A 23260-nucleotide genomic window follows, 5' to 3' on the forward strand; every position below is an offset into this window, starting at 1 on the left:
TATATCACACACCCCTCCAGTGGAGCCTGAGGTGCTACCCTATAATCAAAAACATGTCTAGTCCTACTGTGAAATGAATGTATATTCTCACACACTGGTTGACTAAAGTTTTCAAATAGCCACATGTCAGCTTTGAAGGGAAATGAGGTGCTCCTCTCTCCTCCCCTCTAAACATCCTCATTCTTACCAAGGTTTAAGTTTTTCTTAAAAATGTCTTTCGCATATCTCTTACACTCAGTCATCCTGATAGTACCTTATATTAGAGCCTCATCATTGATGTCTGGATTCATGCACTCTCCTAAGTGCTTTCTCTGATTCTGGCATCTCCACACTATCAAATGTCTTTCTAATCTTATTACCCAAAAGCCCTGTTCTCATGTCCTCACTCTCTTTGTGAAAACTTACACTCTACCATCTACTACACAAACTCTAAATTCCTCATCCTGCCTTTGCATTTCTTCTGACTTGTGACCCCTCTTTCTATCCAAAATTATTCCCATGACTCTCTTATACAAATTCTTCCCTAGGGTCAGGCTGGCCCCTTCCTGACCCCAACCCTCTACCAGGTACCCTCTGCACAAGCACATCTCCTGGCCTGGTGTGCCCTCCAGACTTTATCAAGGCACATTAATTAATCATTTTTCCTCAGTAATGGAGGACATGTGATAAGATTTCATGATAATTCACATTAAGGTGAGTGTGAAATCATCTTAAACCAACAAACTTGTTAGGTGAAAGAATTGTCAAGCACAGAAAAAAACGATCTTAGAGTTGAAAAGACTGAAAGAGAAAACTGGTGCAAGAATCTTTCCCACTCTTGACACATCATGTAGTTTCTGCCCAAATGTCTTGTTTTTTTTGTTGTTGCTTTGTTTTTTTATTTTTTAAAGATCTTATTTATTTATTCATGAGAGACACACACAGAGAGAGAGAGGCAGAGACACAGGCAGAGGGAGAAGCAGGCTCCATGCAGGGAGCCCAATGTGGGACTCGAGGATCACACCCTGGGCCAAAGGCAGGCGCCAAACCACTGAGCCACCCAGGGATCCCTGCCCAAATACCTTGTGAGGAGAACTCGCTCACTCTCTCACTCATAATCAGACATTCTGTCATAAACACTTCTGGTATTTATGAAAGTACCTATATGTTTGGCCAACACCTGGCATCCTGTGCTCTAACCTCCTTTGATCCAAACAGTATAAAGTTGGCCTGCCTATAGCCAGTCTAGTCTACTCCAATCTTTTGCCAGACTGCATTCTGAGTGATTCTTCTACACCCTAAATCTATATACCTGCAGACCAAACCTATTTAGTATCCCCCATATTCCTTCACTAAAATGTCTAATAACTTATGATCTGTATCCCTCCATGTTAAGCATCCTTAACAAGCATCTTTTCTTGTCAGTTTTCAAATCTGGTAGCTGTGAACTATTTCACATATTGGCCACTCTCGCCCTTCCAGGGACGCAGTTCCCTCTATTGGGAACAGTCTCTCACTGCTTCCTGTTCATTATTCTAATTCATTCTCATTTTTCAAAATTCATTTCAGCAGTCATTTCCTTTGAAAGATCTTTCTGACCCCCTAAACTAAGCTAGATGCCCCCTAATGTGTTTATTTACATTTTGATCTTAATAATTCCCCCAATGAAATAATTGTCTACTTATCTCTATCTTCCAAAATATTGGAAATTCCTAGGAAGCCAATTGTGCGTTCAAGTGCCTAATACATCTGCAAAACCTAACACAATGTTCAAGCTACAGTTGTTAATTAATTCAAGAGTGGACAAATGAATAAAAAAATAATTCTTGGGGATCCCTGGGTGGCTCAGCGGTTTGGCGCCTGCCTTTGGCCCAGGGCGTGATCCTGGAGTCCCGGGATCAAGTCCCACGTTGGCCTCCCGGCATGGAGCCTGCTTCTCCCTCTTCCTGTGTCTCTGCCTCTCTCTATGTCTATCATGAATAAATAAATAAATCTTTAAAAAAAATAATTCTCTCTCTTTCTGAGACAAGAAAAAGAATTTAGCAGGACAGGCAGAATTAGTCTACAAAGAAGAGATATTCTAGTAGAGCAATTGGGAAGAGTAGAGAATAAAATAAGCATAGAGTTTTGCCTGGATGTATGGTAGTAAAGGGTCCTGGATGAGTCTTTAGGGTTGGGAATAAGTGGTAATAGGTGGGATATATATGGAGAAGGGAGGGGTAGGGTAGAAATGAAATTTCATCTCTGCTCCCTTAAAGTATCATTCCATAGTATCAATCAGTCTCTTTTTTACCCCCTATCCAACCCCAGTTGAAACCATGAGGCATGGGGCACCTGGATGGCTCAGCAGTTGAGCATCTGCCTTTGGCTCAGGGTGTGATCCTGGAGTCCTAGGATCGAGTCCCACACGGGCTCCCTGCGAGGAGCCTGCTTCTTTCTCTCTCTGCCTGTGTCTCTGCCTCTCTCTCTCTCTCTCTCTCTCTCTCTCTGGGTGTCTCTCATAAGTAAATAAATAAGATCTTAAAGAAAAGAAAAAAAAAAGAAAGAAATCATGAAGCATGGTTCACACACTGAACATGAAAGCCAGAGGAACTTCTTTGTTAAACCCAATTATCAGGGATCCCTGGGTGGCACAGCGGTTTGGCGCCTGCCTTTGGCCCAGGGCTGCGATCCTGCAGACCCGGGATTGAATCCCACGTTGGGCTCCCGGTGCATGGAGCCTGCTTCTCTCTCTCTCTCTCTCTCTCTCTCTCTCTCTGTGTGTGACTATCATAAATAAATAAAATTAAAAAAAAATAATAAACCCAATTATCAAAGGGATCTAGTTGGAAGTTACACCATTTTATATTGGATTTAAACTCCAAAGGCATAGCCTAGCTCTCCCTAGAAGTTCTAAGAATACTGTGATTCAGTCAATTGAAGAAGTCAAGAAGCATATGATGCATTGGTAAGTCACTGAACTTCAGAGACAGATGTAAGGGGAAGAATTTTTGGCACTCTTAGATTAAGAAAATTCACTGGACATTACAACCATATCTGGTTCACAGAGTGAATGAATCCATACTGCATGTTTTTCTCTGACAGTTAATTTTTGTTTCTCCACAAGTTTTATGAACCCTCTCTTCCCAACATTATCTTTAGGTCCAGGGATCAAAACTCTGGACTAGCAGTTCAGAAGCAAAGTTCAAACTTTAGTGGGACAAGAATCAGAAAGTAAATAAAGAAACCAGCTTAGCTAGTCAAACATGCATATGGAGAATTCTTATACAATGAGAGTTGCAACATGAAGTCATGTGCAGGTTACTTAGACTTAGAGAAGACAAAAAAAAATTTTTTTTTAGGATCTTATTTATTCATTCATGAGAGACACACACACACAGAGAGAGAGAGAGAGAGAGAGAGAGAGATTGAGAGGCAGAGACACACAGGTAGAGGGAGAAGCAGGCTCCATGCAGGGAACCGGATGTGGGACCCAAAGGCAGGCACTAAACCACTGAGCCAGCCAGGCATCCCGACAAAAATTTCTTTAGGGAATTGCTCCCCTGGAAATCTAGGAAAGATAGCTGTATTTACATAAATCCTTCTGTTCCACCCCTAAAACTTCCTGCCCCACAAGAGTTTCCACATGATACTCATCAGCTGTAGACCTCAAAATTGGATCAGGTGGAAGTAGATGGGGTTGTTCCAGCTGTGTGACTTGTCTTTGTGTGGGTTTCTAGCTTTAGCCAGACTTATGAACATGAAGAGGTGGAGAAAATCAGAGAAATCACAAGATCTCTATGTGGAAAAAACGGGACGAGAACACCAAGAATAAATTACTTAAGAGTAACCACCAATCAAAGAAAGGATAAAAGAATGGGATGAAACAAGTTGAATGACTCTGCAGGGAATAGTCCCTAGGTGGATGTGAATCACTACTTACTACATTAAGAACGACCAAGCATACTGAGGGGGAGCACAACCAAAATATTTAGCCCTCTTATCCACCATAAGTTTCACAATATGATTGCTAAAGTCTGGTTCTAGCAGGTTCTGGAAACTAAGGGGCTTTAACATAAAAATTCTATCAATTCTATTTATCATAAGGTAAAAATTCTATCTTCTACCCTAAATTGGAAGCCTGGCCCAGAGACTAGACTACAAACCCAGCTATTGATTCTCTAGAACATCCACTGGCATGGACTTATGGTCACCAATTCTTCTCCCAAAAAGGTGTTCGGGACCCAGCAACAATTCAAGAAGGCTTGGGAATGTGCCCGTTACTAATGAAAATCTGTGTGATACTCTTGCCAGGTGAACTGAGGACACCCTGGGCCCTTAGTCTTTGATCCAGCCCATCCCAAAGATGTCGGCAAAGATTCTGGGTCTTGTCACAAGAAGGAATTCAAGGACAGACACACAGCACAGCAGAAGAGGGACACAAGTAAGAAAGTTTTTTTTTTTTTTTAATTTTTTAAATTTATTTTTTGGTTAGTAGGAAAGTTTATTAAAGTCAAAAGTATACTCTTGAGATATGAGACAGAGAGAGAGAACAAGTTATACTCCTTGGGGTTTGGGTTTCTATCTTTTATTGAAAATTGTTGACTAGGGGGTGGAATATTTATTACTTGGAGTGGGGATCTCTCAGAAGCAGAGTGTCTCATATTTTCTTCCTTATTTGGTCAGGTTTCCAAACCACTTTGTCACCCATCTTGGAGCTGTTTGGTTTGATCCAGCTGCTGGGTGGCTTTGTTTTGAAGTGTTACCTGGATAAGCCTGACTTTCTTGATAGCTGGCTCTGACTTTCTCTTTGCTGGCCTCCAGGCATCCTGACAAATTGCCTCTAACAACACTTGAACTTTTCTTATCTGACCACTTTTGAGTCTCTGGAAAAGGCAAACATTGTGTGATCCTTCTTTTAATCTCCTGTGTTTTAAAGGACAAATAAGTGAAAATTAACTTCAAGATGTCTTTTCTTTACCATGAAAGGAAGCCAGTTCAGGGCACAGCAGTTTGATTACATTTCAGATGGACAAGACCATTATTTCTGTGAAACAGAAATCCATAGGCCCAACATGGTGCCACTTGCCCCCAGGACAGCAAACCAAGACTTAGTGGCAGTTTCAGTCTCTCCAAGAGTAGAATTCTAAGCCAATCAATCTAGACTTCTCTGGTCAGCACCAAGGAGGAAATATGTCCTATGGGCCCTCTCCTTTCCTTAAAGGAAAATAAGGTAATGCACCTAATTAGACTCCCTGCTGTGACCTTACCTGAAACAATCCTTTCCTTTCCTTTCCTTTTGCTAATACCTTCTTGTCCCACTCTCTTTCCTATAAAAAACATTTTGTATAACATCTTGAAGCTCCCACCCCTACTTGTTAGATGGCATCTGCCCAGTTCATGAATCACTTAGTAAAGTGAATTAGATCTTCAAATGTACTCTGTTGAATTTTGTTTTTTTAACACACCTCCATTCAGTTTAAAACTTTTTACCCTTTGCCTTTGTCTGAGAATCATATTAATGGAGGATAGTTGGGAGAAAAGCAGGCCAGGGCAAGGCAAGGGGCACCATCCTAAGAATAAACTACCCTTAAAAGGAAAAAGACCTCATCCTGTTATTCCACACCATCCTGAGAGGAGCCCTCCGCCCTTTCCCACACAAACAACTACTTGATAGGTAGATGAGTATGTGGACAAAAACCTGATTGGGTGACGGGTGCAGGAGGGTTAATCAGATTAAAACATCCAGCCATGATCTCATAAAAACCTTAGATGTAGAAACTCTGAGGGCAAACTTCTCTGGTCCCTTCCCTCTGGGGAAACGTGTACTATTGCTCAATAACTTTGCTTTGCTGTCCACCACTCTTCATCTGGTCTACCTCTTCATTCTGCAAAGTGGTGTGACCAAAACGCACAGACACTAAAGGAAAAATTCTGAAATTCAATGTTTTCCCTCCTTTTAGTTCTTTCATGATTAGCTTGATACAGATTTGTACCACTCTTGTACCTTTCTGTCTACTACACTACTGTAACTGGAATTTACTTTTATACACACGTGTCTAAGACTTGAATCCATTATGATTACCAGTATTTAGTCTTGTGTTAGGGATTTCTGACACAGTTGGTCTCATTTCCACCATATCATGTATTTTTTTAAAAATGTTTTCCTTATGTTTTTCACTAGACTGGTTTACACAGGTACAGTTTTCTGTTTTCCTAAAGTGTTCAAAAAATTCTATTTCCCTGATTAGTATACGTTTTTAAATCCTGGGTGCATAAGATTATGTTCCTTAGTTCAGGAAATATTAACATATGTGCTCTAGGCAAGGCTATGAGGGACAGCTCACTCTCTAGTGGGACGTGGGCAGGGACTGCCTGCAGGTCTCTGTGGCGCAATCGGTTAGCGCGCTCGGCTGTTAACCGAGAGGTTGGTGGTTCGAGCCCACCCGGGGACGAGGCGGCCTTTTTAGAACCTAGAAAACGTGCTTTGGCAAAGGCACCACCGGAGGGCCGACGCCGAGGCCGGAAGGCCATCGCGGACTCTGGAGGAGGAAAACCCATCGCCGAGAATCCGGAAATCCTCGAAGGGCTGCAACCCTCTAAATGCCTTTTAACAGTGCAGTTTCTGCCATCCTTTGTCCCTTTCCTTATACTCTTTCCGGTAAGTTGGTCCTAGGTGTTTATGGTTACAGATAACGGCTGTCATCCTCCTTCTCGTGCACATATTTTTGGCCACCTGACAAATATTTCTACAGGGTAGAGGCCCGGAAGAGCAATTACTCTAACATAGTCTTTCCATGGTTTCTATATCATCCAATTTGTTGTTCCCTGTTGACGGGTTAGTCATAACTCTTTCTTTTGTTATTTCAGCGACTGCTTCAGGCTTCATAGCAGCACACACCTGTAACTTACCAGCCTCCCTCCAAGCCATCTCCTACCTCTTCACATTCCTCCAATTCAATATCATTGGAAGAACTTAAAGATGACAATAGACCTTGAAATTGCAGATTGACTTGACAAATGATGGAGAAATGCATGTTCGGATTTATATAAGATACCTTAAAAGGTTTACCCGCCGTCCCCCCCCCCCCCCCCAAACTGTAAGAATAATAAGTCAGTATGATGGCCAGAATTATAAGACTTAATCTCCATTAAATTTTATTATATATGTAACTTACTGAAATACATACTTTGGTATTGTATAAGCTCTTAAATAGTATTAGAAGGAAAGCGTGTTTGTTAGACCAGTATCGGAAATTTAGGCAGCTAAGTGTCCCTAGGAGTTTGAAGAGAAAATAAGCCCAAGACTTGTATAAACTAGAATACTATCTACCAATATTTTCTGCATTATTAGTAAATCTAGAAGGCGACATAAAGCAGTTTTTAGATCAAAATTATCACACTAATCTGATGCACACTAGGAGTCCTTTTATGAAATATGACATGATATATACATCTTCTGTGCCATTATATAGAAAATATTAAAATCCTTTGAAGTGTTTAAGTATTTGAGGTTCATCCTTACTGTCCACCTGATTTTTTGTTCTTGTACCCAGCACTGGGACGGCTAATTTATCTACAGCTAAACTATTTCTTGGTTTTGTTTTTGTTTCCTTCCCTGAGTCACAGATTCAGAGGGAAAGGAAATGTGAGGGGCACCTGGCTAGCTCACTTGGTAGAGCACGGGACTCTTCACTCTTGATCTCAGGACTGTGAGCTCTAGCTGACACACCTTGGGTGTAGTGATTACTTAACAATAACACCAGAAGAAAGTAAGAAAGAGAGAAAGAAAGAGAGGGAAAGAAAGAGGGAGAAGGAAGAAAACAAGGAAGGAAAGAAAGAAGGAAGGAAGGAAGGAAGGAAGAAAGGGAGGGAGGAAGGAAGGGAGGAAGGAAGGGAGGAAGGAAGGAAACCCCATCAATAGCATCTTTGGACCCCCACTGGGGGTCCCAGAAATAGAAGCTCGGTCACTACCCCACTTTGGGGAGAGGCACAATTGAATACACACCTCAAATCAGGTTGCCTGTGTCTGTTTGGACTCAGACTGGAGCCGGGACCAACTCAAGGCCAGGACAAGACTAAGCCCCATCATCACAGGGCAGCCACCTACCTGACAGCACCGGTGCAGATAATTCCAGAAAGCTCTTGAAAACTTTCCCCTTCCCTTTGGAGAATTTTCCACCTGCTCCCTTCCCCCTCCCACCCCAGGAAAGGATTCTTCAGCTTTGGCTGGGCCAGGACCCTCTAAGATCCCTGTAGGGTAGAGAGAGCCAGGAGGGCAGGAGCCAAGGGGGCAGCTGCACTTCCCTGAAGGGTCTCTCCCCGGGGTGGGAAGGTTCTAGAGCTCAGGCTGACCCTAGACCCGCTGCCCACCAGAAGGAGCCCAGAGGGCAGGCAGTGCTGGGGGCATGGCCACCTAATCCTGTTCCCACAAGCACAGGGCACGCCTGGCCTGCACTATCCCGCAAGAGGCAAATAACACTCCACCTGCCTGAAGCTTCTCTGCAGCCTGGAGGCAAGAGATGTCTGGTTCCTGAAGGGACAAGCGGGGTCTCCTCCAGAGGACAAAGCCCTCCCCTGGGCTCCGAAGAAAGGTCATGCCAAGCGAGGCTGGTTTGGAGGGACATTGCCCAAGGGAGGGAGCAAGAACGGCCCAACCCATTGTCTTGAGATGTCTGCCAGGTGCCTTCAAATGATGTCCAGTCTGTAAATATGAGGATGGAGGGAGAAAGTAAACGTGGGGAAATGTTAACTGGTGCACTTAGGGGAGGGATACAGTATATTACCACTCCTGCAACTTGTTCTGTATGTTTCAAAGTTTGCTTGTTGGCCTTAGAGGAGTGACAGAGTGTAGTCCCAAAGGGACCCCTGCTTTGGCTCCAGCAGATGAAAACCCAGAAAATAAAGGTTAGATTTCCCAGTCAGAGAGAGCAACAGCGGGGTGGGGACGTGTCCCATGGGCCCAGGGCTGAATCCAGCTGCCAATGGCTTCCAGCCCTACCCCCTGCTCCTCACCTCTCCCAGCCTCAGCCACACCTCCACACCTGGGGCTCTGAGGCCTGACCACGAGGGCACTGGCCTGGGCTGCATTCTGGTCTAGCTTAGCCCTGTGTGTGGCAGAGCCAGGGCCATGCTCTCTTTCTGAGCCTCCGGTTCCTTAGGAGTAAGGGGCGGCCTTGGCTCTCAGCAGGCAAGGAGCAGAGTCCCTCTACTTCATGACCTCGAACTAGTCCAAGGGCCCTCCTGAGGACGGTCCTTTGGCATCCCGGTGGGCTCATCAGGTGGAGCCCAACACTCTTAATCTACGCATCTTTGGCTTGAGTCCCAGGTGCAGTTGGTTTTCTTTTGTTCTGACAGGCAAATCTACCTTTCTGTAATGGTGGGGGGTGTGTTGTGGGGGGTGGGGGGGAAGCCAAGGTTGCTGCCCAAGGTTGCTGCCCAGGGAAGAACGTGTTGGTTTTCAGAGCCATAGCACCTGTCAGCCTGTAGAGGAGACTTAGGGCCAGAGGAGCAGATCAGGGATGTAAAAGATCTGGATGTAAAAGCAACCTGAAGTCCACGTTGCCCTGTGTGCTCTTCTTGGCCTGATCTCCAGCGTGAGGGGGAGCAGACCAAGGAGGCCAGTCAGGTTGTTAAGTGCTGGCGAGTCTGAGTCTTTCAGGCAGCAGCAGAACCCCATCCAGCCTCAGGGGTGAGGTTTGTTTTATTTTGTTTATTTCTGAATGGCAAAGGGAGCTGCGCAAGCCGAGGCCCCATTGGCCGAGACCATGGTCCTCTGTGTGTTTGAAGCAAGAATAGAACCTGGGGTAAGAGAAAGAGAGCTGTTTCCGCCCGGTTTCGAACCGGGGACCTTTCGCGTGTGAGGCGAACGTGATAACCACTACACTACGGAAACCAGGCCGCCGGCGGCGCTCTCTGCCAGGACCCTGAAAAGCCTGGTCCTGCCACTACTGTCCTGCCCACCAGTTTCTTTTCCAAGTGCAAAGGCCCCTGGGAGCACCCGCGAGCCTGCAGGCCGGGGGACCGCAGCCCCGAGCGGCCCGGCTGGGCTTCCGCGTCCCCACCACCCCGGGCGGCCGGCCAAGACTCTGGGGGCCTCGGCAGTCCGGCTTCGGGATCCGCATCCAACGCAGGGTTTCCAGATCCGATTGGAGGGACCCCAGTGCTGGGACCCCCTTCCGGGAGAAGGGGGGGCGGGTCAGTTGCGTCCGAGCCCCAGGCGCCCCCGCCGCCCCCTTGGGGTCACCCGCCCTCCGGGGCGGTCGCCGGGGCGGTCCCCGCGGGGCGGTCAGCGCTCGGGGCTGGGAATCCTCCCAGGAACCCGGGGACCGGCTCCCCCCGCCCCCGTGGGCCCCGCGGCCGCGGACCTGAGCGCCTCCGTTCCCAGCCCTTCGCTGTGGCTCCTCCGCGGTCCCCTCGGCCCAGGCGGTCCTTCCCATTCCTGCCGCTGACACTTTTTCTAGTGGACTAAGTCCAATATTTTATTTTTCTAAATTTTATTTAAATTCAATTTGCCACCATAGAGTACCACACCCAGTGCCCATCCCATCACATGCTTTCCTTAATGCCAGTCACCAGTCACGACATCCCCTCACCCTCCTCTCCTTCTTCAACCCTTTGTTTGTTTCCCTGAGTTAATAGTCTTTTATGGTTTGTCTTCCTCTAATTTTACCCCATTTAGTTTCCCCCTCTACCCTTATGGTCCCTTTCACTATTTCTTATATTCCAAGTAGGAGTGAAACCATATTATGATTGTCTTTCTCCAATTGTAAATCCAATATTTTAATCACACTTTCGTCTTTTAGCAGGTTCGTAGCAGAAGGTGATGTCCTTAGGTCATTTGTCTGTTTGAAGATGTCCAACATAGGCCAAACCATGTATTGTGGCCTGTATTAAATATACTTGAAGATCAGGCTGTCAGGTGGAATACAGACCACAGAGATTTCAGAATTTGCCTGAAGGTGGAGGACCCAGGGACAGCCCATGCAGATTTCATGATCACAGGATTTCTCCCTCATTGGTCTTGGGATTCCTTTTTCTGGGCAGTTTTATTTCAACTTTTGCAAAACCCCAGATTTTTTATTTGCCTTATTAGTTTTCCTGCTCAACAGGTCTTGGAGTGTGAATTTTAGCAAAGAAGTAAGGATAGTTTTCAGAGAAAGGTAATGTCTGGTATGTTTTCAGGTTGCCTCTGTTAAAGAGCAAAAATGCAACTTAATAATTTGAAGATCTAATGGCTTTATTAGATACCATGCCAAGATCGTTGGCCTTTTTCAACTATGGCTCAAACTGGAGATGGGGACAGGAATAGACCATATCATTCTCATCAGCAACTGTGGGTAGGAGGGGAGGGCATTTTCAGACCAGGCCGACTTAGATCAGGAAATTTCATGACATGTTCCCCCTTTCTTTCCCTTCTTGATCTCTGTGTTTCCCTGCCCAGTCAGAGGAGAAGATCTATCATTTTTCCGTTTTGTCAGACACTTTTGAGGTCCCTCCTGGACAGAACAAAGGGAGCAGCTGCCTTCCCTCTACAGTTGTGTGAAGGTTTACAGTCACTGGAGAAACCACAAACACTCTGAGCGCATGTGCACCTCTCAGGATCCTGCCATTATCTACCAAAGTGCCGCCTGTAGCTCCCCTGAAGGCTGAACTGGAACGTGTTGGGTTCCTGACTCCTCTAGGGGAGAAGCGGTACAAAGAGTGGACAGACCAGTAAGACGAAGAAGTTGAGGGCAGAGCCAAAGAAAAAGTGCAAAGACAAGCCAACCCCAGGGATAATATAACAAAAGGCAAGCTCTAGAAGGGAAAGGCAAACTGATACTCCACATATTCCTTCTCCTCCCACCCTCGGTAGGATATGTGTGACATCCTCCTGCCCAAGAACAAAGAAATAAAAAAAACACATGGTCAACTGATAAAAGATCACAGCCATGCAGGATATGAAATTCCATCAGTTTGTCACTGTCTTGCTGATTTACAAGAAAAACACCATCTTAATAATAGCCAGATCTCCAGGAACCCATTAGGCTCAATTTCCTGGAGCCCTAACATCACCTTCCCCTCCACACAGGATTGAAAAATAAACAAACGAAGGAACAACAACAACAAAAAAAACCCTGCATAATCAGTCACCTCTCACAGTTAAAATGTGACTTTTTCTGCCCATGAGTCCTAATCCTGTGCTGTAATAAAACCACCTTTTTGTACTGAAAATGTCTCAAGAATTCTTTCTTGACTGTTCACTATCAGACCCAAACATCGAATCACATTTACCCAACCATTCTGAGACTAAGCTTCTGGAACCTAAGACTTTGAGAGAGCCAAGGATAACTTATTTTAATTGACCTCTCCATGTTTATCAAGAGAGTTTGCTCTAATTCGGAGATCAAGAACGAGGAGGATATAGCATAGACCAATATCCATACTTGACTGACAGGAAAACATGAATTCTGACATGATGTGGAGGTTGAGCAAAACATTGGAGTCAGAACTCTTAAGTGTTTTTGCTCAGAGCATTGGAAAGATGGGAACAAAGGATTCCAATGGAGATGGAAACACAGTCCGGCACAAATGTTCTAGGGGAAACACCAGGAGTTCTGTTCAAGACCTTGCTTGAAAGAGATCTCCATCCACCTGTCCGCATTCCTGCTCCGTCTGAATCCTCCTTTTGTCAATCCTCAGTGCTCGCCCCCTCCTCACTCTGGGTGCCTCTCCTCCCGCTGCCTCCTCCCTGCAACCTGGTCTCCTCCTTGTTGCAAGGAAAAGGTGAGTTTCCAGGTCAGTGCTGTGCTGTAGCTGAGAGGTGCAAATTCCCTCTGTGACTTGGGCACCTGGCCGCCTAGGAAGTGTTCTACTTGGGGGACAGGGTACCTGGGGCATCGCCTGTGGGCTTGCCTTTTAGAGAAAATTTGGAAGGTAGGATCTTTTAGATTATCCCTGGAGGAGCAGGCGGGACAAGGAAAGATAGGGGGAGGAAACCAGCTAGAGTACTATTCCAATGTTGCTATCATGAGAGGGCAGGAGAGACCTAGACGTCAATTCCCTGGTGGTCTAGTGGTCAGAATTCAGTGCTTTCACAGCTTCAGTCCAGCTCGATTTCCAGCTAGGGGATGTGCTTGCTTGTTCAGCCTCAGCACGCAGGAGCCATCTCCTTTGTGTACAGAGGGCACACATGGTGTACCATGTGATGGTACCATGTGATGGTGTACCATAATGGGGCAGATGCAGAAGGGTCTGGTCTCCTTGCAATTTGTGAAGCCCTAAAACTGATGAAGAAAGAAAAGTGGTGATGCTCTGCTTGAGTCCACTGCTGGTGACCCAGCTCCTTACTCTTTGGAGGGGTCAATCCCTTTACTTGTGTCCCTATTTATCTTCTTCCACACAACTTGGTTTTTGTCATATCTCCTTTTCACACTCGGGGCAGTGACTTTAGAGATCTATTAAGCAGCTTGTGCCAAACGTAGACAACCATGCAGAGATTCAAGCCCAATTTGCTAAGCTGCTATTACTGAGAGAATGAGTTAAGCTTCTGGTAATGACTGCTTACTTTTTTCAGAGTACTCATACAGATAACAACTAAAACTGGGGAAACATATGTTTCTAAAATATTATTTCAAGGTGCGAGGGAGATGAACAAAGCCAGCAGACACAAGGTAGAACCGCATATGGTGAGTTTTCCACTTTGCAGTTTTGGCTGAGAGCACACCTTGGTCTGCCCTCTTTGGGTCAGCTAAATCCCAGTACACAACCAAACTGTCTTATTGGATTAAAGGAACAGAGGACAATGTTTAGGCAAGCATAACAGTTGAGAAACCAAGAGGTGGAGAGGAATCTCAAAAAGGAAAAAGCCACTGAAGGGAAGTTCTAAATTGTGTGTAAACTTCCGCCCAAGTTCCTGGCTGACTCCTGCATAATACATGTTGGGCAACCTCCAAGTAGTTCTGCAAAAGCTAAAGTGACAACTGAGATTTCACCTGTCATCCATTGCGAGGCAGAGAATTTGCAATTTAATATCAACTAAGCCTGTTTTTGTAAAAGTCCAATGCTTTTGTAATACATAGCAATCCAGAGTCTGTATGTGTACCATTCGCAGTATCCACAATACAACCCAAAATATTCTGGTATATTACTCTGATATTACTCTACCCATACTCAAGATAAGACAATCATGGAAGACTGACCTAGACTTCATCCAAATGTTGAAAGTAAGAGGTAAGAAATACTAAGCCAGAATTATAAATATTTTGAGATTGTAAAGGAAAATATAACCATAATAAATAAAAAGTTAGAAAAAAGTATCAGGAAATAGAAATAGTAAATGAAGGACCGAATGTAAATGTTGAAATTGGAAAGAGTTCTCAAAAAACAATCACTAGATGGATTTAACTGCATAATAGAAATGGCAAAAATTCAGTGAATTTCAAGGGAGAGAAACAGAAATCATCCTACCTGAAGCACAAAGAAAAATAATTGAAAAAAAGAAAATAAACAGAACCTTAGCAACCTATAGGGCAATATCAAAAGTTCTAACATATGTAGAGTTCAAGAAGAGGAAAAAGAATAAAGCAGGGGGAAAATTTGACATCTTAATTTGTTGAGAAATATATATTTAGTACACAAAGAGCCTTTCATTGTTGGCTACAGCCTACAAAAGTCTGTCCCGTTTCAGGAGAGGGTAACAACCTGCGAACAACTGCAGCTCTTCTGCTGAGCGAGGACCTCACCCAGCGCTCCTGTGCCTCCCTTCCTCGCCCCACGGCCTCCAGGCATCTCCTCCACACGGCCCCAAAGCAGTTCACAAGCACAGAGAAGCAGACCCGCTGAGCAGAGCAGCCCATTTCCACTTCCAGGGTATGCCCAGAGGCTGTGACTGTCGCTCACCGTCCGCAGAGCGGCTCAGGCGCGGCGACCGCGAGAGCGTGGGGTCGGCCCGACCCAGGGCGAGGTTCCTGTCTGCGCTTGACCGGGTCAGTTCGCACAAGCGCTTTGGTCGCTTTTTAGGCACACAGCCCGCGTGTGAGATGCAGACAGGACCAGAGCAGGGGTCCTCCGACGGAACACAGAGCGCGCACAGGTCAGAGGGTCCCCTGTGGCGAGCGGAGGGGCTGGGTGCTCAGCACTGAGTCTGAGAAGCCACCAGGGGACCCCAGCACCTCCCCTTCCTCCCCGGAGCCTCTTCTGCAGCCGTCTTTTGCAGCACACCGAGGACTCAGGGGCAAACAGAATTCCCGCGTGAAGGGAGACGTGGCCAAAACTCCTGACCCAGAATCTAGCCCAAGCCGTGGCGGGGAAAAGCGCCGAGTCCCCGCCACGACGTCACCAGGGCACCGCATGTTACTTGGTTTTCTCGCCCCCTGCGTAGACCTGCGCGCCGAGAAGCTCCGACCACTCACCCATCCTGGGGGCCGCCGCCCTTCCTTCCGGGGAAGATCCAGAGGACTGACCCTTTCCTTCTTCCCCCAAATCCAAGCCCTCGGGCCACGCACCGAGCGTTCTGAGAAAGCAAAGGCGCGCCCGAGCCCCGCCAGGTCCACACGTCGGGCCGCACCTCCGGGCTGCCGCGGAGACGCACCTTTGGGAGGCGGCCGCGGGCGGACACGAGGAGCGGCGAGGGCGCGGGAGGGCAGGCGCCGGCGTGAGACCCGGGGGGGGGGCGCCTTGCCCGGAGGACCCCGAGGGACGCGGCCACCGAGCCGCGCGGACACAGCCCGCCTCAAGGAAGGCTGGGCGGCCGGAGCTGGACCCCGGGTCTCCGCCCACAACCTGCGGCCCCTGCGGTTCTTCCGCTTTAGCTAATGCCAACTCTGTCTCCCCATGATCTGCCCAGGCCAAAGTCTTCTCTCTGACACCAGTTTTCCTCAGACTCTATATCCAGCAAGTCAGTAATTAGTATAGTCTGGTAAATACAGTGTGGACATTGATCTACACCAGGGGGTCTCAACATCTCACCACTGATGTGGTAACTCCGTTCTGGAGGGATTTCTGTGCATGATGCTATTTGGCTGGGGCTTCCCAGGCCTCTGCTTACTAAGTGCCAGTAGAGGCCAAACACACTCTCAAGTGATAATCAAAAAGTTTCCAGACCTTAAGCAATGTCCTAATGGGGAAGGGGAATGGGGATGGGGGTAGGCAAGCTTGTCCTCTGTTGAGAAACACTGATGGGCGCTACGACTCCTGTCCAGTCGCTGAATTTGGGCTAATGACTCTCTTCATAAATGTGGGAAAGCCATCCAATGCATGGCCCTTACCTTATTCAGAGGTTGAGATTTGAGACTTTGGTCTCCAAATCCTCCAGTTGTGCTACCATTGCTCCTTTTCTTTGGTTTTATCCTAAAATTAGCCCCATTCAAGCCTGTCCTGGAAGGCCAGGGCAGCAAAGTTCAGTAAAGTTGTTCTTGACCTTTTTGAAACCTCACACCTTATTCAGTTTAGCCTGCAGAGAAGATTTAACGATAGTATTTTCTTTACCAGAAACCCAGGGAGCAAGTGAACAGTACCCTCAGGGCAACCTGGGCTGAATTGTAGTCTCTACAGCCTGCACTGCTATCCAGATCCTTTGTCCCACAGGCAGGGGTTCTGTCATGGGTCACTTCTGGCCATTGAAAAACAACCAGATTGGGAGAGACACCTAGAAGTCAGCTACCTACCCTGGACATGTCCATGAGGGACCCCAAAAGAGTGCTGACCAGAAAGAAAGGCAGTGAATCCCTCCTATTATTAGCTAAGACTTCGCTCAAAGAGAAGGGAAGAAATCCTATGAGTTTTCAGGATCTAAAGTTACCAAAAGTCAACCTCATCAGGATCCCTGTTGGCTCATGGCTGGTGCAAATGAGTTGAGTCTCTTTGCCAAAGTAAAGCAAACAGACGTTGGCCAGACTATAGTGAGTGGACAATCTCCAATCTTGCCCTGAACTTCCTTCGCCGGTATTTCTGTGGATTCCAAGGCTGCAACTGAGTATTTTTCATCTGCCCTTGTTCAAAGAAGAAAGGAAGTGTTGACTAGCTCAGAGGAGCATGGGACTCCTGATCTCTGGGTTATGAATTCAAGCCTCATGTTATGTGTAAAGATTATTTAAACTTCTCAAAAAATAAGGAATCAGGTATGAAGGGAATAGGAAAACTGCTACATTAGGGAAAGCTATCTTTGAGACAGTCACTACCTCTCTCCTTAATTTTAATTGCACTTTCCCAGGTAGATCTCCAGTGTGAGCCCATTTTACCCTCAGTGCACAGCTGACAGGGCCATGTATGTGGTTATGAGATTCAAAGATGAATATCTTAAGTATAACTTTTTAAAAATACACATTCCAGGGGTGCCTGGTTAGCTCAGTCAGTAGATCGTGCCACTCTTGATCTCAGGGTCGTGAGCTCAAGCTCACATTGGGCATAGAGCTTACTTTTAAAAAAATAAAGTAAAAATAAACATTCCAAAGAACATATAATACATCAAGCTCAACTTTGCCACATTTACAAAGATGGAAAAGAATTATATATTAGCAAATAAACAATGTCATAAAAGGGACTTTAAATGTCGGTTTTTCTAAGTAGGCTCCACACCTGATGTGGGACTTGAACTCACAACCCTAAAATCAGGAGTTACACACTCTACCAGGTGAGCCAGCCAGGCACCCTGAATGCCTGTTGTTTCCACTGAAGTTTTTTTCCCCTAGTTACGTCCATCCAATCTCTTCCCTTTCTCAAACTGACATTTACTGCCAAATCCTAATATTAATAATATTCTGTTTCCAGACTATTCTTCCCCTTCTGTATCTTTGCCTCTCTCCCATCTTCTTTCATAATCTTCAGTTTGCAACATAGATCTTATAATCTGGTTAGCAAATTAGGGATCCTATATAGGACTCTATTTTCTGGGGCACCTAGGTGGCTCAGTTGGGCATCTGCCTTCAGCTTGGGTCATGATCTTGGAGTCTCTGCTTATCGGGGAGTCTGCTTCTCCCTGTGCTCCTCACCCAGCTGATGCTCCCAATAAATAATTTTTTTAAAAGGCTCTATTTTCCTAGAAAGAAAAATTATAAATAACACAAGGCTTTATAAGGTTTTATTTCACAGTTAGAAATAAGTAAAGGAAACACACCCAAGATCAAAGACTAGAAAAGTGATCTAAATTTTTTTTGTTCAGGAAAAATCCAGATTCTGCTGAGTGTCACAGCAGACATTTTGCCTGTTCCTCAGCCTGCAGATAATAGATCTACTTTTCCTAGAGAATACAACAGAGAATCTTTGACCACAGGGGTCAACCAATACATAAGTAAGCATGTGTCCTACAATGAAATGAGATGAAAATGACAGCACATCTTAATCTGTTACATAGAGTTTTACATTTTTCAAAATTGAGCTGTTGAAAAAGAAGGCCAGAAGTAGAGGACTTGCACTACTTGATTTAAGACTTTTTGGGGTGCCTGGGTGACTCAGTCCATTGAGCATCCAACTCTTAGTTTCCACTCAGGTCATATCTCAGGATCATGGGATGGAACCCCCCAGACCTGCCCTGCAGCAGTAGGTTCCATGCTCAGTGGGGAGTCTGCTTGAGGTTCCTTTCCTCTCTCTCTCTTCTTCCCCCCACCCTCTCCCTCTCTAGAACAAATCTTTTTTTAAAAAAGACTACTTATTATAAGCTATGACAGGCAAGGCAATGTGCTAGTGGCAGCAGGATACATACACTAATAGGCTGAATTGAGAGCCCTGAAATTGACATCTATTTGGTCAACTGGTTTTCAGTAAAATGCAGTTCAATGAGGGAAGGAAATAGATCCAATAAATGGTGCTGGAAGTAATAGTATCCCTATTGATGGGGAATGGAGATAAACCCATGTAGACCTATGGCTAGAGGAGTTTGGATTTTATTTAAAATGCACTAAGCTCATCCTCATTTCTCCTAAAAAGTCCCCACTATTTTAAATATCTCAACCAGAAAAATAGCTATGATGGCACTATTCCATCAATGGAAACTATAGACAGGTCTCCTCGAGAGGAAGCATTTTGGAGTAGTCTCTGCACATGCTCAGACATGAGGCATGTCCAAGTCCCAAATGCTTGGCTCTGGAAGTGCTTACTGTGGGTTTTCCTTCCCTTCTGACCACATCTGCTGGTGAGTCAGCAGTAAATCTCTGCAGGCAAAACATGGTCACAGTCAGTGCTGGGATTAAAAGCAAACCAAAAGACTAGTCACAGATGCCAGACCTAGTTTTGGATTGGAGCTGAGGCTACTGCTGCCACAACACAGAGTTTGCTGTGCAGATGCTGCATTTCCTTTAGTATTTTCAATGTAAAAGTATTCACAATATTTTGTTGCTTTGTTCTTGAACAGCTTGCTTGTTGACAGGATGCAACAGGAAACACAAATACCAACATTTTTGAAAAATGTTGAACAGAAGGTAGGATACTGAACAAGATAACTAGCCTGTCCTCTTCAAAAATGGAATGCCATCAGAAACAACAAAAACAAAGATATCAGAATAGAGTTCCAGGTAATAAGGACTGAAGTGTAAGTTAATTAGAGTCAGGTAGGGGGGCCCCTGGGTGGCTCAGTGGTTGAGTGTCTGCCTTCAGCTCAGATCATGATCCTGGGGTCCTGGGATCCTGGGATTGTGTCCCACATCAGGCTCCCTGCAGTGAACCTGCTTCTCCCTCTGTGTTTCTGCCTATCTGTGTCTCTCATGAATAAATAAATAAAATCTTTTAAAAAATATAAAAATATATAAAAATTAAAAATAACAATTAGAGCCTGGGAAAATATCAGTACCATAACATACACTCTTTTTTTTCCTAATGTTTTATTTATTTATTCATGAGAGACACACAGAGAGAGAGAGGCAGAGACACAGGCAGAGGGAGAAGCAAGCTCCATGCAGGGAGCCTGACGTGGGATTCAATCCCTGGTCTCCAGAATCATGCCCTGGGCTGAAGGCAGGCACTAAACCGCTAAGCCACCCAGGGATCCCCCATAACATACACTTTTTTTTTCATAACATACACTCTTAATCCTTAATCTCTCTTATATATGTATGATACAGCCACAGATATTAAATGCATCTATATCTATATACATATATATAGATAAGACATTTTATAAACAATGGGAAAAGTTATAAATGCAGCATATATTAGATATAGTTCTTAAATTTGATAATTGAATTGTATTATGGTTATACAGAATAATGACCTTAATATCAGGAAATATATTCTGAAGTATTTAGCAGTGAAGTGGCCTTGCATTTACCAAACCAATGGGAATGCAGGTTTGGGGCTATGTAGACAGAGAAAAGGAACAAGCAAACATTGTTGAATTCAGATGAACAGAATAGAGTGATAATTGTATTCTTCCAATTTTTCTATAGGTTTGAAATGTTTCAAAGTAAATTATTTTGAGGGAAATTGATTGTAAAATATGGGAGACTGAATGGCTGAGTCCTGAACTAAAAATGTCCCTCTATGGGTCTCCCCCTTGCTGGAGGGTATGACAGTTCTCAATACTACCTTCCAGTACAAGAAAATGTAAGTCACTAGTTTGCTGTGACTAGTGACTCATCTAAAGAATCCTTTCCTGCCATCCAGGATTTGTCTTAATCAGCTTTACAGCCTGGAAATCTGGTAATTTTGAGGCTACTTTATATGTTTCATATCTCCAGAATAAGATTATATATATATATATATATATATATATATATATATATATATATTTATATTTAATTGCAAAAGACTAATCAATGGATACTTATTTTCAGAAATAAACTAACTGCAGAAAAAAAAATCCAAATGAGAGTGATCTGAAACCTGCCAGTTCCTATAGATATACTACTTCTCCCTGTGTATTCTAGAGACCTCTGAGATGTAACTTTTGCTAGACCTGTACAGGAAGTACAAGAGTGAACAAAAACTCTCAGGATTCTATCATTATTTCTTTGGGTCCTCCACAGGTAGACATGTATAAGACTGCTGCTCTGCTTACAGATGCCTGTGAAGGCAGAATTTTTGCCTGACTTATCTCAGTTCCCACAGTGTGAGACACAATGTAGTTTTGGTATCTGATACCTGGTGCTCAATAACATTTAATTTTGGAATGAAGTGATGCACCCAGACTTGGTTGCTGTCACTCTGGGATATAAATACAGTGGACATATTGTTTGAGTTTCCTGCTGTTAGCTGAAGAACAAAAATTTTGTAATTTTGATTTGTCAAAAAAAAAAAAAAACAGGCAACAGAATGTTATAAAATAAACTCTATTATCTGAGATTTCTAAACTTTTATCCTTCAGTGAAAATGAACACATGCTGAAGAGCTGATGAATAGTCTGCAACGACGACATTCAACATTTGGACTTATTCTTGATCTAAGTCCTTAACATTTTCTTCCAGCTGCTGTTGACTCCAGTTATCCATAGGATGAGGGTAGGGAGAGGAAAGGTTAGGCATCTCAAGATCATCTGTGAATCTAGGTGTTGATGTCTCTTACATAGTTATCAAATTTGCAGACTGAAAGGGCTATTATTTCTGCAATCAAGCTATCCCTTTGGAGTAAAAATCTAGAGTGGCTATGAAATCTGAGTCTTAGAGACTCAGCCCTCTTGCTTTCAGATTTAGGACTTTCTCTGTTTTGTTGTTTTAGTTTTTCTCATCAATGGGGGAACTGTTTGTGACTAAGCTTTGTTGAAATAAGAACTTTTCATATTTCCACTATTAGTTCTTACCTGAAACAGAAGAAGGGGAGAAAAAAACTAAATTAAATGAGAATCTTCCACTGATTCTACTGATACCTGAGGCTGAAGTGACAGCTAAGGAAGAAAAGAGGCCAAGTGTACCCTGAAAAGTGGATAAGCCATGGTGGTAAACTACAGTGTGGAAAGTTATATGAGCAGATTAAGGTAAGAAAAATTAAGGGCCCTCACACCTCCCTTGTTTCAAACATGCACATTCAGAAACAGTCTGTTCTAGAAATGAGAGGATATTTTGCATGGAAATCTTGCTCCTAAATACATGCCGTTTTTTGTTTTTTGTTTTTTATAGGAAGGTGGTGCCAAGGGAAGAGTCCTAGAATGTGAAAAACAGCAGAGTCCTTAGATACTATCTGTAATATTGTGGTTTAAAATAAGAAATGTAAATTTGGTCTTTGTTCCAGCTTCTGGCAGAACTCCTAAAATGCTTATAATTACTCTTTTGTTATGTTAATGAGATGAATTTTGCAAAGTGCTGGAGGGCTGGAAGGTGATTCCCCAGGGAACCAACCATGATTTGGAAGACTGAAACTTTTACTTTTTTAAAAAAAGGTTTTATTTATTCATTCATGAGAATACATAGAGAGGAGAGGCAGAGGGAGAAGCAGGCTCTATGCAGGGAGCCCGACGTGGGAATCTATTTCAGGTCTCCAGGATCACGCCCTGGGCTGAAGGCAATGCTAAACCGCTGAGCCACCCAGGCTGCCCTGAAATTTTTACTCTTATCCTCCTGACCTCTGAGGATGAGAGAGGGCTGAAGTTGATTTCAGCCGTCAGCTGCCAATGATTTATTCAATCATGCCTATGTAATGCAGCCTCCATTAAAAACCCAAAAGAGGGATGCCTCGGTGGCTCAGCAGTTAAGCATCTGCCTTCGGCTCAGGGCATGATCCTGGAGTCCTGGGATCAAGTTCCACATCGGGCTCCCTACATGGAGCCTGCCTCTCTATGTGTGTGTCTCTTGTGAATAAATAAATTAAATCTTAAAAAAAAATAAAACTAAAAGGATGGGGGCCTCAGTGTGCTTCTGGGTTGGTGAACACACAGGTGCTGGAAGAGTGGAGCTCCCAGAAAGGACATGGAAATTCTGCACCCTTTCCCCATGACCTGCCCTATACACCTCCTCCTTCTGGCTGTTCCTGAGTTATATCCTTTTGAAATTAACCAGTAGAGCTCCTGGGTGGCTCAGTCCATTAAGCATCTGCCTTCAGCTCAGGTCATGATCGATCCTAGGGTCCTGGGATTGAGCCCCACATCGGGCTCCATGCTCATCGGAATCTGCTTCTCCTTCTCCTTCTGCCCCTCCCCCTCTGGTCATGCTCTCTCTAATAAAATATTTTTTTAAAGATTTTTAAAATTTATTTATTCATAGAGACACAGAGAGAGAGAGAGAGAGAGTCAGAGACATAGGCAGAGGAAGAAGCAGGCTCCATGCAGAGCCCGACGTGGGACTCCATCCAGGGTATCCAGGATCACACCCTGGGCTGCAGGCAGCGCTAAACCACTGCGCCACCAGGGCTGCCCTCTCTAATAAAATCTTTAAAAAATTAAATTAAAATGGGATGCTTG

The 23260-nt window shown here is 44.6% G+C and overlaps 1 protein-coding gene and 2 non-coding genes across 4 annotated transcripts in view; 1 reads left to right on the forward strand and 2 right to left on the reverse strand.

The window, feature by feature from the left end:
• Positions 1-6339: 6339 nt before the first annotated feature.
• On the forward strand, positions 6340-6413 carry TRNAN-GUU. Its single transcript has one exon. It is a non-coding gene; the product is annotated as a tRNA-Asn (tRNA).
• Positions 6414-9780: 3367 nt separating this feature from the next.
• On the reverse strand, positions 9781-9853 carry TRNAV-CAC. Its single transcript has one exon. It is a non-coding gene; the product is annotated as a tRNA-Val (tRNA).
• Positions 9854-18025: 8172 nt separating this feature from the next.
• Positions 18026-23260, reverse strand: part of LOC121490541 (neuroblastoma breakpoint family member 6-like protein) — a 30709-nt gene continuing 25474 nt past the window's right edge. The window contains exon 8 of one of the 2 annotated variants that reach the window (XM_041754295.1): positions 18026-19088. In XM_041754295.1, coding sequence (XP_041610229.1) covers positions 19075-19088 — 14 coding nt within the window. In that variant the 3' untranslated portion in view covers positions 18026-19074. Of the gene's footprint in view, positions 19089-20724; positions 21668-23260 lie in introns of those variants that run through there. The other variant, XM_041754296.1, reaches the window with a different exon arrangement.

The sequence above is a fragment of the Vulpes lagopus genome, chromosome 5 (assembly GCF_018345385.1).
Source record: "Vulpes lagopus strain Blue_001 chromosome 5, ASM1834538v1, whole genome shotgun sequence".
Taxonomy (NCBI): domain Eukaryota; kingdom Metazoa; phylum Chordata; class Mammalia; order Carnivora; family Canidae; genus Vulpes; species Vulpes lagopus.